General features: G+C 35.0%; 1 protein-coding gene across 1 annotated transcript in view; it reads left to right on the forward strand.

Annotated features, from left to right (window-relative positions):
• Positions 1 to 16,477, forward strand: part of NUDCD1 (NudC domain containing 1) — a 76,366-nt gene that overhangs the window by 10,660 nt on the left and 49,229 nt on the right. Inside the window, exon 2 of the mRNA XM_045453888.1 lies at positions 2,546 to 2,700. Within this exon, the coding sequence (XP_045309844.1) occupies positions 2,546 to 2,700 (155 nt within the window). The remainder of the gene's footprint in view (positions 1 to 2,545; positions 2,701 to 16,477) is intronic.

The raw sequence follows: 16,477 nt of genomic DNA on the forward strand, positions 1-16,477 counted from the left end.
GGTGCTAGAAAACCAAGAATTGGTGATTGTTTCCCTCCTAATCAGTGGAATATGTACTTCTAACTGTTCCTTATAAAATAAATACTTCCTTGAATCATATAATAGCAATTTCCTCAACCTTCATCAAATCCATAACTAAGTTTATAATGATTTTATGGCATAAACCTTGAAAATAAAACACCCGGGGCACCTGGTGGTTTGGTCAGTTAAGTATCCGACTTCCTCTCAGGTCATGAACTCTCAGTTTTTAAGTTCAAGCCCCGTGTTGAGCTCTAAGCTGACAGCTCAGAGCCTGGAACCTGCTTCAGATTCTGTGTCTCCCTCTCTCTCTCTTCCCTTCCCCCACTCATGCTCTGTCTCTGTCTCAAAAATAAATAAACTTTAAAAAAAATTAAAAAAACCCAAGTTATTTTATCAGCAGAATGGGTTTATTTGGGATTATTAGAGAATTGTAATTCGGGACATGCAAACTTTGGCAAAACCATCGGCAAGTCCAGCAAAGGAGAAGAATGTTATTTTATGGAGAAGGAGGAGGAAGTTGGGAAGGATTGTTTTGAATGAAAGAAAGTCATTGGAGAACAGCAAAACTACAGGGTAATGTTGATTTCTCATTAGCTATGTTACAGGAGTAGTCCCGCTTCTTGTAGGAGATGCAGTGTATATCTTTTCCCTGTTGGGGCCTGTAATTGAAGATTCTTCTATTGAATATTCTTCTGTTGTGGTCTGCAATTGCCAGTTCTTCCCGTAACTGATGTTGAGTGGTGGGGTTCCCCCTTCTGGCCTCCCTTCTTTCTGTACTTCTAGTGAGATTTCCCTTTATTAATATTCACAGTGGATTTTACCTTGCTTTGCTTTCGTCTGTGTTACATATTGTACTTATAAGTAATCTTTTATAAATTTGAATCTGAACTTTACTCTTCTGCTTAAAAACTCTTAAATGAATTACATTAAGTTTACCGATAAAGACAAGGTCTTTCATGATCCAATTCCTTCCTAGTTCCGTAGCTGTTTATCTGTAGCCTTTTCTTGTACAGTTCTCCATGGTGCTTTGTAGTTAGCCATCTTTTGTTTCTTTGAACACAAATTTTTCCTCCTGCTTTTGCCTGCTTTTCCTTCTGCCTGTGGTAAGTAGGGGTGTGTGTGTGTGTGTGTGTGTGTGTGTGTGTGTGTGTAGATATATTTCTTCATAAGTTAACTTTACCTTATATCCTTTCTAGCGTGGGTCATATTTCTGAAAGCTTTCGTTAATTCCCCTCCTCCACAGATCAGTGCCCAGTGTTATGGTACCCAGTAGCTTTTTCTTCCAAACATTTATTGCAGTTTCATTATATATTTATTTATGGATTATTTGACTAATGTCCATTTCCTTACTGAATCGTGAGTGCTGAAGAGGTAGATTCTGTGCTCTTTGCTCATCATTGTGTCATTGGTGCCTATTGAATTATTGCTGAATGAATCAGAGAATAAATATAAGTCGGCCAGGCCTCAAAGCAGGTAATAGAAGTAGGAACAGATGAACATTATGGAAAAAAAAGAAAACACTTGAAATTAGAATACAGTAAGTTGAGTTTTATATTAAGGTAAGGTATTGGCCCAGCATAGTTTACTTTTATATTTTCTGTCAGAGCAGAAACTAATTCTATGTCATGGGCAGCCCTGAGTGGTAAGGGTTCCTATCTGCATGTGAAGGAAGGAAGAGTGAGATTACATTTAGCCGAATAAAATTATGGAAATAGTAAAGAGAGTGGATCTTAAAAGTTCTCATCACAAGAAAAAAATAACTAGGTGACGGATGATGTGTTAAGTAAACTTACTATGCTAATCATTTCATAATATGTTCATATATAAAGTATATTATGTTATACACTTTAAACTTACACAGTGTAATATTCCAATTATATCACAATAAAGGTGGAGAAAAGTAAAATAAAGTTATAGAAATCGCTTAATGCCCAGTGCAAAACACTGTTCTTCAGGAAGCCTCGTTTCTAGTCCAGGTAGAATATTTTGTTCTGTACTCTTGGGAAAAATTTGATAAAACATTGGAGAAATCACCATTTGTTCTTATATTTATTTCCATAATTATGAAACAAAATAATGAAAACATTCTCTATTTCTTAATGTGTGGTAAAAAAAAAATTAATGAGATATAGAGGTGAAAGCATTTTAAAAACTATAAAAACTCTACATAAAATGGACTTAATATTTGCCCCAGAGACAGGAAATCTTCCAATTTTAGAATTTCCCCATTCTTTTTATTCATAATTATAAGGAAGAGGTGCCTAAAAGAAAAGATGTTATGGCATGAAAAACCCTATCTCTTATGGCCACTGTCAGGGATCATGCCAGTTTGATTCACTGTTTATCCTCTACACACAGTGCCTAGTGGGTGTCTAAAAATTGTTTTAGAATAAATAATATAGTGAATTTGTTCTTAAAGCCTTTGTGATTAGCATTCTGTGATTTCTTCACCTTGTGAGCATTCTGCAGAAAGAAATAATCAAAAGTGAAACCTGTATTTATGTTTATTTTTCTTGTATTTCAGCTGTGGCAGAAGTAAAACTTCGAGATGATCAATATACACTGGAACACATGCATGCTTTTGGAATGTATAATTACCTACACAGTGATTCATGGTATCAAGACAGCGTCTACTACATTGATAACCTTGGAAGAGTTATGAATTTAACAGTGATGCTGGTAAGAAAAATACCTGTAATAAGAGGATTTTCCAATAAATCTGATTCTAAATTTTCATTTTTAATCTGATGTCCAGGGGCATGTGGGTGGCTCAGTTGGTTAAGCGTCCGACTTTGGCTCAGGTCAACTCAGAGCCTGGAGCCTGCTTCTGATTCTGTCTGTCTGTCTGTCTCTCTGTCTCTCTCTCTCTCTCTCTCTCGCCCCTCCCTTGCCCCTCCCTTGCTAGCACTGTCTCTCTCTGTCTCTCAAAAATAAACAAATGTAAAAAAAAAAAAAATCTGATATCCAGAGAATTGAGGTACACATATCTTTAATCTATGGAATCCTATCGTTAATCTATATAAGGCTCTGTTCTGTTTAATTCAATTTTAATTTTTCCCTTTGTTCTTATCACTTATTATTCCCCTCCACACCCACCAATGAGCAACAATTCTAATGGATTTTATAGATCAATGTTAATGTAACTGTTCATGTCTGCTTTTTCTAATGTGAAGTATTAACTCTGACTGTGACAGTGAGTTTGTTTATTTTTCCTTTTAATTCTTGCTTTATGTATTTTTAATCATGCTAATTGAGGCACAAACATTTTGTCTGCTATGGATTTGTCCTTTTAGCATTATGAAATGCCCTTTTTATCTCTAGACTCTGGGAATGATTTTTGTTTGTCTTGAAATCTTCCAATATTAATATAGTGTGATAGCTTTATTAGTAGTATTCATCTTTTTCTGTCTTTTTTCTTTCACTTTATCAGTGTTGTTGTTTTTAGTCTGATGCCTTAGACCACTCAACCATCCTGACATGACAGTGTTATTTTTAAAGTGTGTCTCTTATAAACAACATATAGTTGGGTCTTGTTTTGTATCTAGCATGACAATCTGTCCTTTAAATGAAGGGCTTAGGACATTTATATTTAATGTAATTACTGATATGGTTGGGTTTATGTTACCATTTTCCTGTCTTTTCAGTTTGTCCCATCTGTTCTTTGTTCTTTATCCCTTTGTTCCTACCTGTTTTAGAATTAGTCAAATTTTCTTAAAATTCCGTTTAATTTTCTCTTGGCTTTTTATCTAAACCTGTTTGTACTATTATTTTTTTTTTTTAATGGTTAATGTAGAGATTGTAGTATTCATCCTTAAATGGTAATAGTCTGCCTCTAACACTAAAACTTTACGGTAGTAATTCCTTCTATTTCCCTTTTACCCTTCAAGCTATTTTTGTCCTATATTTTACTTCATATGTTGTAAATTCCACAATAGATTGTTAATGTATTTGCTTTAAACGGTCAGTAGAATGATAATAGCTTCCTAACTGCTCTCTGCTCTTTCTAGCACACCTCTACATTGCATCTACAGAATCATAGATTGAATTTTTTTTTGATTCTACATGTAAGATTAATAGGTTATTTGTCTTTTCTGACTTATGTCACTTAGCAAGATGCCCTTAAGGACCATCCATATTGTCGCCAAGGCAAGTTTCATTCCTTTTTATGGCTAAATAAAATATTCCACTTTTTATATAATGACACATTTCCTTTATCCATTCATCTATTGATGGACACTTAGGTTTTTTGTTTGTTTGTTTTTTGACTATTGTAAATAATGCTGCAGTGAACATAAGGTTACATATATCTTTTCAAGTTAGTGTTTTTATTTTCTTGGGATAAATATCCAGAAGTGGAATCACTGGGTCATAAGGTGGTTCTATTTTTACTTTTTGAGAAACCTTCATACTGTTTTCCATAGTGGCTGCACCAGTTTACATTCCCACCAACAGTACATGAGAATTTCCTTTTCTCCACATCTTTTCCAACACTTGTTACTTCTTGTCTTTTTGATAATAACCATTCTGGTAGGTAGGTATGCAGTGATAATCTCATTGTGGTTTTGATCTGCATTTCTCTGATGATGAGTGATATTGAGCAAGTTTTCATATAGTTGTTGGCTGTCTCTAGGTCTTCTTTGGAAAAAAGCTCAGATGCTCTGCCCATTTTTTAAGCATGTTTATTTATTTATTTTGAGAGAGAGCAGAACAGGGGAGGGGCAGAGAGAGAATCCAAAGCAGACTCTGTGCTGTCAACGCAGAGCCTGATGCGGGGTTCAAACTCATGAACTGTGAGATCATGACCTGAGCTGAAATCCAGAGTTGAACACTTAACCGACTGAGCCACCCAGGCACCACTCCCATTTTTTAATCAGATTTTTTGTGGGTTTTTTTGGGGGGGAGGGTGGGTTGCTATTGTATAAGTTCTTTATATATTTTGATACCCTATGATTTGCAAATATTTTCTCTCATTCCCTAGGTTGACTTTTCATTTTGTTGATCATTTCCTTTGCTTTGCAGAAGCTGTTTAGTTTGATGTAGTTCCACTCATTTATTTTTGTTTTTGTTGCCTTTGCTTTTGGTGTCTGATTCAAAAAATCATTGCTAAGACCAATGTCAAGGAGTTTACCACTTATGTTTTCTTTTGGGAGTTTTATGGCTTCAGGTTACATTCAAGTCTTTAATCCAGTTTATTTTTGTGTATGATATAGGGGTCCAGTTTCATTCTTTTGCATGTGGCTGTCTGGTTTTTTGAAGACCATTTTGAAAAGGCTGTCTTTTCCCTATTGTATTCTCTTGGCTCTTTCATTGTAAATTAATTGATCATATATGTGTGATTTTATTTCTGGACTCTGTTCTGTCTCATTGACCTCCACTTCCATACTGTTTTGATGATTGTAGCTTTGTAAAGTATTTTGAAATCAGGAAGCATGATGCCTCCAGCTTTGTTCCTTCTTTCTCAAGATTGCTTTAGCTTTTTGAGGTCTTTTGTAGTTCCATACAAATTTGAGGATTGTTGTATTTCTGTGAAAAATGCCATTGGAGTTTTAATTGGGATTGTATTGAATCTGTAGATTGCTTTGGGTAGTATAGACATTTTAACAATATTGATTCTTCCAATCCATGAGAATGGAATATCTTTCCATTTATTTGTGTTTTCTTGTAAATTCTTTTTATTAGTTTCCGGTGTGTCCTTCCAGAGGTAGTTTGTTTTTTCTGTATGTCTGTTTTTTATTTTTTTTAGCAAGTGTAAACACAAAGTGATCTATTTTTAAAATACAAACTCCTCATTGGTATATACAGTTTATTGTGCTCTTCTCTCCAACCTTGTGTTTTGCCATTTTGTACACTAGTCTCTAGCAATACCAACTCTTGCAGTTACTGAGACATGCCCTGTATCCTGTTGTCCTCTGCTCATTTTTCATGTGATTAACTCTACCTGGAACATTTTTTCTTAGTTCTTGCCAGGTTGCTTCCTGGTCTTTACTTAAGACCTAGCAAACCATCTCTTCTATTAAGCTTTCCCTGATATCCTCACTTTGCTCCTCTGGGAATATTCAAACCATTGGCTCTCAGATCTATGTGGACTTTTAATTCCTTCTAGGCCAGAGGTTTGCAAGACTTTTTCTGCATAGGGCCAAATAATAAATATTGTACAGTTTGTAGGTTAGACAGTCTTATGTCACAACTGCTCGGTTTTGGTGTGGTAGTGTGAAAACAGCGTTAGACGATACGTAAATGAATGAATGTGACTGCATTCCAAGCTCAATTCCAAACTATTGACTATAGTTTGCCAACCCTTGGTCTAGGCCCTGGGTTTTTCTTATTTTTCTGTAATCCTGCCATCCAGCAGAAGATTTGGTCAGTATGTTTGTTGAAATAACAACAACTGTTTAAAGCTTGTTCTTATCCTTTGTAGTTGTCTTTTCATTCTTGATAGGATCTTCCTCTTCTTATTTCTTCTCTGGGTTCAGGTATGAGTCTTTGGTTTATTGAGATAAATAACTTTACTGAATAATAAATATTTACTTCTATATTATATATACTTAGTTATATATTTTTATTATACGTATGAATATCTATTATATATTACAAATATATACTTTATATATATATATATTCCTCAGCAAACATTTATTGAATGCTATTATGCTTAGTAGCCACATACACAAATAAATTGATAACATGTAACAGTGGAAGTAGGGATAAGATGCAGACCTAGTACAGAGGAGGAGATGATAAATGTTGAGAGATGAAGTGTTCCAAGAAGTTTCAGAGGAGTTGTCACTTTAACAGAATTTTGAAGGATCAGTTAATTTGCCATGCAGATTGAGGCAGCTGTGTCTGCACATGACTTAAAAGGCACATTCAGCAAACTTCCACAGGCACATGTGTGCACTACAGGCACTCTAGATTGGTTTGCTAAAACACAGTGTATGTATGGAAGGACCAAAATAGTATGTATGCAGGCTTTGGTTGGAGATGAGGATGGCAAGGTGAGCAGAAGCCAGGGTGTGAAGGGAGGGAGGAACAGTCATGTGTTAAGCCAAGAGAAATACTAAAAAGATAATTGATTGATTCACTTTTGTACTATGCTTGGCTGGGAGAGGATATGGTAGGGTCACAGTTTTGGGCCAGAAGCTTGGTTTTATCAGTTTACTTGTTGATAATTGTGATTTGGGATACTAATTTCCAATTTAAATCACAAGATTGATTGGAAATGTGGAAAGAAAGTTTAATGGTAGCATTTGAAATACTATAAACAGTGTGGACTGGTCAATATAGTTTTCTTCTCCCATTGGAAAGTTTTCAAAGGAAATCAAATACTGTAAATTAAAAAAATTTTACTAAAAAAATTTGTTTTGGTGTTTATTTTGAGAGAAAGCGCACATGCACACAAGTGGGGGAGGGGCAGAGAGAGAGAGTGAGAGAGAGAGAGAGAGAGAGAGAGAGAGAGAGAGAATCCAAAGTAGGCTTCAGGCTCTGAGCTGTCAGCACAGAGCCCAATGTGGGACTCAAAACCCAGGAACTGTGAGATCATGACCTGAGCAGAAATTGGATACTCAACCAACTGAGCCACCAGGCACCCCTCAAATACTGTAATTTTAATAAGAGTGCTTATTTGACACGGAATCTGGACAAAGACTAATATGTCTTTGATCCCTTTTCCTGACCCATTTGCTAGCTTCTGTGGACATATTAGAATAACTAGTTACAATTCCTTATTTAGTTTAGTTTCTCTACTTATAGGCTCATTAAAAATAAAAACACTATATACATACACACTCTATATACACTATGTACTAGGATAGCCTGTACATATGAGCCAAATGTCTGACATACATGTGCAGTGTATTACCTATACATGATTATACATGTCGATAATCTACATATGCATAATTCGTATTTTATTGTGTCTTTTAACTTTAAGGGCTTTTATATTTTTTAGATTCTGTTGTGTTTTGTTTTTTTAGGAAGACAAATCTAATATCTGTAAATTCCCTAAGAATATTGACTTCCAGAGCCTAACTCAGTCACATAGTCTGATTTGTACTATTCACTCAATCTTCAACATATTTATTGAATACCGGCTATATGTTACACATTGTCATAGGCACTGGGAATTCTGCATCATACAAAATAGTCTCTTCCAGTTTATTAATTCACAGCAGAATATGAACTACAGTTGACCCTGAACAACACTGGGAATCTGAGCATTAAACCCCTCCTCCACTGTGCAATAGAAAAGTGCTAGTTTTGACTCCCCCAAAACTTAACTAATAGCATACTGTTGACCAGAAATCTTGATTAACACATATTTTATATGTTGTATGTATTGTATACTGTATTCCTACGATAAAGTAAGCTAGAGAAAAGAAAATGTTACTGAGAAAATAAGAGAAAAAATAGGTTTACAGTACTGAATTGTAAAAAATTCACTTATAAGTGAACTGTTGCAGCTCAAACCTTCATTGTCCAAGGGTCAACTGAATTTCTTTCTCTTGCTTCCCCAGTTTGAACTTGACGTTGAAATAACAATCTCTTTTGTTCAAAAAAGTATACACCTTTCCATATGTATAATGTATATTTAAGTTTGTTTAGCTTCCTGATAAAATTAGGAAGTTTTTTTTTTTTAATTTTTATTGACAAGCAATAAGGTATCATAATTTAGAACACAGGGCTTGAAAGTTTCCTCAAGTTGCTTTCTTTCATAGTTCTCATTTATCATCTCATCCTTGAACTCTTTGAGCACTTCATATGCATTCTCTGTTTAGCTAAGGTCCTTGAATTATTCGGTATAATAGGGGTGCCTGGGTGGCTCAGTCGGTCAAGTGTCTGACTTTGGCTCAGGTCATGATCTCACAGTTTGTGAGTTTGAGCCCCGCATTAGTCTCTGTGCTGACAGCTCAGAGCCTGGAGCCTGCTCCAGATTCGGTCTCCCTCTCTCTCTGCCCCTCCTCTGCTCACACTCTGTCTCTCTCTCTCTCTCTCTCTCTCTCAAAAATAAATAAACATTAAAAAAAAAAAAAGAAAACGTGTATAATACACACTCTAATATTAATTTATTAGATCTTGTAATGTATTAGATCTTGTATGGAAAAGACCTACCATATACCTTTTTTTTTTCAGCTGGTGAGGTGACACTATGTTTGAGGATCCCTGGCTCCAAATTTTGGTTTTTGCAGGTTTATCTCCTGGGCTGGAGAGTTGTCCCCAGAGAGGAGTCCTCTAGGTTCTTGTCTGAGGCGTATAAGGCATGTTCCTGTTTTCTGAGATGCAAGCAAAAGGAAAAAGTTTGTGGTACCATCTTTTAATATGTGGGGATCTAACTCATTCCCCTCTTTTCTTTCAGTAGAGTTCTTTACCCCTATGTTTAGCTGGGCCTGGTGGCCAGAGTCAGTCTAGTTAAAATTAGAGAAATCTCCAGTTTTTTCCTGCAGTGGGGAATTTATATTGTTTTGGAGAGAAATGGTATTTTTATGATTTTTTTTTCCACCCCAGAACATGGTATGTCTTTCCATTTATTTAGGTATGCTTTTATGTCCTTAAGTAAGAGTTTTCTAGTTTTCCTTTGACTTTATGCTCATTTTATTAAATTTATTCTTAAGAATTTTGAGGTTTCAGCCCATTGTTAATAAAGTTTTGCTATTTTTTTAGATGCTTATTGTATAAACATTGAAATAACAGCCACCTTATTTGATAATTTAGTAATTTTTACTTACTCCCATTTAGGTTCTCAAAAGGTACAATTACATCGTCAGCAACAAGAAACAGTTTTATCTCTCCTTTTCTAATGTTTTTGAACATGGAAATAACATTCCCCTGCTATTCCATTTTTGTCTTATTGCTGTTACAAGATAGAACCTCTGAAACAATGTTGAATAATAATGGAGGTTGCAGGTATCCTTGTTTAGCTCTTGATTTTAATTATAATGGCTTTTAAATTCACTTAAAATACTGTTGGTTTTGATAAATAGCCTTTATTATTTTATTTTATTTTTTTAAATGTTTGTTTATTTAACATTTATTTTTGAGAGACAGAGAGAAACAGAGCATGAGTGGGGTGGGGCAGAGAGAGAGGGAGACATAGAATCTGAAGCAGCTCCAGGCTCTGAGCTGTCAGCACAAGCACAGAGCCCTATGTGGGGCTTGAATCCACAAACCATGAGATCATGACCTGAGCCAAAGTCGGACACTTAACCGATTGAACCACCCACGTGCCCCTTCATTTTTTTAAAGTTGCTTCCTTCGGTTTCTGTTCCGCTGTATTTTATCAAATGCTTTTCAGCACCCACTTACTGTTAATGATTATATGATTTTCATTAATTATCAATGTAGTGAATTAAATTGATACATTTATTAAATTGCTTAATTTCCTGGGATAAACCTTTTTTGGTAAGAATATATTCTTTTCATACAATATTGGCTTCTATTTTCTGATATTTTATTTTTCAAATATTTGTACTTTCACAAATTATAGTGGTTTCTTTAATTTTTTTTTGGTGAATATGTCAGAATTTCATTAAAGTTTTGCTGGCCTAAAGGAGAGCTTTCTGGAGCTAGAACAATTTAAGATTGGAATGATCTGTTCCTTCTATGTTAAATAAAGATCCTTTTTGGACCTGTCTTCTATCCCTTTGTCCTTTTCAGTGTTAGTCTTCCAATTACCTATCCAATTTATTCTATGGTAATTGGTTTAGTCAAACTCTGTTTTCCGGGTAATTTTGTAATATATTTTTTTGTTAGAGAAGATCATTCATTTCTTCTTAAGTTTTCAGATTTGTTGCTATAAATTTGCATGTTTATGCTCTTAAGATTATCTTCTGTTTTTCCTTTCTCTGTTCTTTCTTTTTCCTTAATCAAACTTTAGAAGGATATTTTTATGTTATTTTTAAAGACCCATGTCTGGGATTGTTTTAGTTTTTTTGCTTAGTTCAGCTTTTGTCTTTGGTTTTCAAACTGTATGTAATGCACATCAGAATCACTTGGAGTAATTGATAAAAAGAAAGGCTAATTTAAGTTTATGGTTCTTCAAGATTCTGATTCAGTATGTCAGGTTGGTCATGGTCTGAGAATCTGCATTTTATCAGGTATGTTAAATGACTGTGGTCCAGTGACCACATTTTTTTTTAAATGTTTATTTACTTTTGAGAGAGAGACAGAGACAGAGCGTGAGTAGTGGAGGGGCAGAGAAAGAGGGATACACAGAATCTGAAACAGGCTCCAGGCTCTGAGTTGTCAGCATAGAGCCCGACACGGGACTCAAACTCGGGAATGGAGAGATCATGACCTAGGCTGAAGTCAGATGGTTAACCAACTGAGCCACCCAGGAGCCCCATCAGTGACCAAGTTTTGAAAAACTCTGCAACTGTGGTGTAGAAGAATACCGTGCTTCTTATTTTTCGGATCAGTAGCAAGAAATTGACTTGCTGTTTGAAGTTATGTGTTGGAGAAAGGTGGAGAGTGTTAGCCACTGGCTACACATTGGCTTTTTTTTTTTTTTTTTTTTAAGCAGAAAAGTTCTGATACCCATTTTTCTGTCTGATTTTTGTGTTTTTGTTTCTGTTGTTGTGTTTTGTTTTGTTTTGTTTTGTTTTGTTTTTTTGAGTCAAAGGCACACATGCACAAAACCCTGAGAGGTTCTTTTGCTGTGGCTGGTTTATAAATAACTCCCACCTCCCCTTTGTTAAATCTGCGCTAAACACTGTTGTGGTCAAAGAGAAGGCTATAAGGGCCCAAGAAAGGAAATCCACGTGTCTGACCTTGAGATGTTGTCAGGAGTCAGCAGATGGCAGCAGTTCCCAACACACAGGTTTATAAAGGCGTTCTACTTCCAAGTCAGAGTGTGTGTTTACAGTCCTCAATTTTATAGAAATGCCAGTTGGGTGGAAGAGTGCTTTTAAGAAGTAGAAAATGCCTTTAAGAAAGCAAAAAAAAAAAAAAAAAAAAAAGTTCTTAAAATTTAATTCTTATGTTGTCATTTTGTTAGGTATTAGGACCTCTTTTTAAATAATGTGTTTTGTTTCTTAATATTTAGAGAATTCATTCAGTCTTTATGTTTCCATTTATCTGAAAAACTACTTTGTTTATCCTAAAAAAGTGTGTCATCTCATAGTGCGTCTTTAAATCGCACTTAGAATGGGAGGAGAGTTAGTGGATTCCATATGAAACCAGCATTTGTGAGGCTTTGTCATGGACTTAATGACATGCCTGCCTTAACTGCTTGTTAGTCTAGCTGAGGTGCCTGCCAGTATCTCCAGATTAGCATCTCTAAACCTGCATCTTACCTTATTTTCTACAATTGCATTTATTAATAGGGAGCCACTTATTTACCCGGTTAAAGACAAAAATAAAAAGGGAGGGGTAAGGTTGAACTATATGTTCTTCATGAATTATTAAAAGTTTTATGTTATATAGAGACATTATGCATTCAAATTCCACTTAATGAAACATCATTTTTTTAAGCTTTAGCATAAAAAAGAGAAAGGGAAAAGCAAAAAGGATGTTTTGTTTTTCTTTCAAATAAGCTTAACAGTTATTAGTGATGAAAGCCTTTCTCCAGAAAAGATCACTTCCTTATAAAAGGGCAAAATTTTAAATGTCAGTGTGTAATAATACTAGTAAATGGCTTCCTTGCTTAATTTGCTTGACCGTTTTGCCTTGAACTTGGGTAGTGCTTTCTGTAAACGTACGTGTATTAGAAAAATGCCTCGTCAATTCAAACCTCATCTTCTTAGCTGTTAACTAAGAGGCCCTCAAAGTCCTGTTTAGAGATGTTTTCTTAAATGCATCCATTTCTTAAATACAGTTCATATATGATTTACTGTGTCATTTATATACACTATATTGACCTTATAATTTTTGTATTACATTTTATTTACCCAGGAATTTAATTAAAATTTTTATATAATGTGTTAGCCTGAAGAAAAACTGAATATGGTAGTTGAATTCATAATGTTTTGTTTGTTTTTTGTTTTGTTTTGCTTTGTTCTTGCAGGGGGAGGGGAGTATTCCAGAAATTGCAGTGAGATCTGAGGTATCATTTGTTTAGAAAAACTTGGATAGTGGTTTCTTCTCAAGAAAGTGTGGAATACAGGAGAGACAATTTTTGGACTGGGGTCAACCAGGATTTGAATCTTAGCCCTGCCATTTTCTTACCAGTGGAATTCTAGGCAAATTATTTAATCTTTTTGAACAGAGCTCTTTTTCTCTTAAAGTGTGCATAATGATTTCAATTTCATAAGATTTTGTAATAGTTAAATGAGATGGCAAAAAGTCAAAGCACTTATTTAATATAACACTTGTACATGTAGTCATTCAGTAAATGTTCCATTCATCAATGAAATTTTAATTCTTCTGCAATTCAGCTGTGAAATGTTACTGCAGGATTATTTTCAATAGGTTTGAATATAGTTAAATAAACCTTTTTTTTGGTCTGGAAGAAGAAAATGACTGGGTGGGACCAAGACATTATAGATGCCAGTATCATAAAGTATTATTATGAGGACACTGTGTAAAACTGTCAATGGAAGTTATTCAGAAATAATTTAATACTCTAAGATTTACAGAAGAAAATATTTTTATTGCATACAGTCCATTTAAAATTAGATGTACCCTTTGAGACTTAGATTTCAAAAATTAGGAACATTCAGATTGCTTTCACTTAAACTATCATTTAACTTATGTAAGAGAGATACTGTGTTTTCTTTTGTATTTTAATTTATTTTAGCTTTATATTTACATATTTGAATGTCTTAGTCATTATATTGGATATGAAATCATTTATCTGATAATTAGACTTCCAGCAGTCTCAGTTATGTGTAACCTTACATTTAAAAGAAGTTGGTTTAGGGGGGTTCAGTTGGTTAAGCGTCTGACTTCTGCTCTGGTCACGATCTTGCTTTTCATGAGTTCAAGCCCTGCGTTGAGCTCTGTCCTGTCAGCCTGGAGCCTGCTTTGGATCCTCTTTTCTCCTCTCTCTCTGCCCCTTCCCCCCTCATTTTCTCTCTCTTTCTCAAAAATAAATAAGCACTAAAAAAAATAAAAGAAAGTGGTTTAAAACAACCTTCGTGATTCTGTATGAAGTGAAGAATAGTGATTTAACAGGCTTAAGCCCTGTGTAAAGATCTTTTTTTCCTTTCTAACAGACTAGTGTGTGTCTGTATACACCTTATTCTGTGCTGTCATACCACAACATTTAGTTGCTTAAACATATATGGATTCTTACTGTATATATTCTGCATCTTTTTTTTTCCAGTTACTATTTTGGAGATCTTTTTAAATCCACTTCAGTGTATTTAACAGTTGTTTGGTATTCCAAAGGATGGAATTTTACAATTAACCATTCCTTCACCAGTGCTCTCCAGACAGAGATGCCAGGTACTCATCTGTAGTTGAACACGTTGTATTTATGACGTTTTACAATAGAAGAGAATCCACACCATGGAGAACCACATAGTATTTCAGTAAGAGGATGTTAGAAAGGATTATAGGATTGGGCTTGTATTAGGTGATTTTTTTTCTGCTTAATTTTTTTTAACCTTAGTTTTCCTACTCATATTCTTTTTCCAAGTAAACATTTTGAGTGATAATGTATTTCTGGTTGAGTTGTTAAGGCTCTTTATATGCTATCGTACTAGTCCTGTGTTATTTTTGTGGCAAATATTTTTCTCCCTGTCTCCTACATGTCTGTTATTTTTCACAGGAAGACTTTCTCCACCCTGAGATTAAAACATGATTAATCTTCTAACAAAGTTACTTTACTTTTTCTTTAAAACATTTATATTTTTAATCTATCTGGAATGTGGAATTTGTGCATGCTGTCAGGGAGAGAGTAATTTTTTTCCAGAAAATCTCTAGTATTTGTTGACCACTCCATTGTTTTCTCACTAAATGGAAATACCACATGATGTTCTAAATGCCTACGTAGGCATCAACCTACAGTAAAATATCTCTTTATTGACTCCATTTAACTGAGTGACTGGAGTAACTGGTATTCTCTATTTCTTCTATTTAATATACTGATTGAAGCCCAAAGTAAGCTTAATGTTTACTGCTAGTAGGCCACTCAGTACTTCTAAGCAATAACAATTCTGTTTCTGCTAATGAAGTTTTACATCACTAATACTCAGATTTGGTCATTCTAAAATCCTTCTGTCGGCTGTGCTTGTCATTGTATTTTCATTATTTAATCAGTATTGTGTAAATCAGTAAAATATGAATACAAAAAGAAGGGAAGGTGCCATTTCAAAGAAAACTAAACTGGGTGCTTTAGAAAAAGACAGTGGGTCACTACAAAACTTGTGGCTAGTAACGACATTTTGTATGGTTTACTTAAATTTTGTTAATATATACACAGATCTAAGTAATTATAGGAACAGAAAATGAAATACATGAATCAAGAATTATTTTGGGCCTGTAGGAAAATCTGTTAACTGAAAACTAAAGCTATACCACCACCACCACCAACAAATTATTGAGCTGAGTACATTTTGATGTATAAGGTGAAGTCTGTTTCCTGAAGTGTAGACCTTTTGGTTTTTTTTTTTTTTTTTTAAGTTTATTTACTTATTTTTAGAGAGAGGGAGAGAGTGCCAGCAAGGGAGGGGCAGAGAGAGAGGGAGAGAGAGAATCCCAGGGAGGCTCTGTGCTGTCAGTGCAGAGCCCCATGCAGGGCCTGAACTCACAAACTGAGATATCACGACCAGAACCAAAGTCAAGAGTTGGATGCTTAACCAGCTGAGCTACTTAGGTGCCCCAGAAATGTAGACCTTTTTATATATTTTCTTGTAAAACATTTTAATGATGGAGCCATCTTACAGCTTTAAATGGTAAGGATGTAGATAACAGTAAAAATGTGTTAACAATAATCTAAGTTGTTAATAGTCTAAATGTCTAGGCTGATGTCTAGGGAGGCATTTAGAACATGATGTAGTATTTCCAATTAGTTAAAAATACTGATCGTTAACTCTAAACTTAAGAATGAAGAGGGACACCTGGGTGCTCAGTCTGATTCTTGATTTTAGCTCAGGTCATAATCATGGTTCCTGAGTTTGAACCTCACGTGGAGCTCTGCACTGATAGTGTGGAGCCTGCTTGGGATTCTCTGTCTCCCTCTCTTTCCACCCTGCACTTAACTCTCTCTCTCAAAAATAAATAAATAAACTTAATTAAAAAAAAGAGAAGAATGAAGACCGGATTACTACAATGTATTAGTTGTCTGTTGCTGTGTAGTATCTTACTTCAACATGTAGTGACTTGAAATAAAAAATATTTGTCATCTCACTCAGTTTCTGTAGGTCAGAAATCAGAGTGGCATAGCTGGGTGGTTCCTGTGAAGGTTTCTTATGACATTGTAAGCCAAGATGTCAGCCTGGAGAGCAGTGATCTCAAGGCTCAACTAGGGCTGAAGGATATACTCCCAAAACAGCTCACTGTGTGCTGGTTATTGTTAGGA

The sequence above is a fragment of the Leopardus geoffroyi genome, chromosome C3, assembly GCF_018350155.1.
Source record: "Leopardus geoffroyi isolate Oge1 chromosome C3, O.geoffroyi_Oge1_pat1.0, whole genome shotgun sequence".
Classification (NCBI taxonomy): Eukaryota; Metazoa; Chordata; class Mammalia; order Carnivora; family Felidae; genus Leopardus; species Leopardus geoffroyi.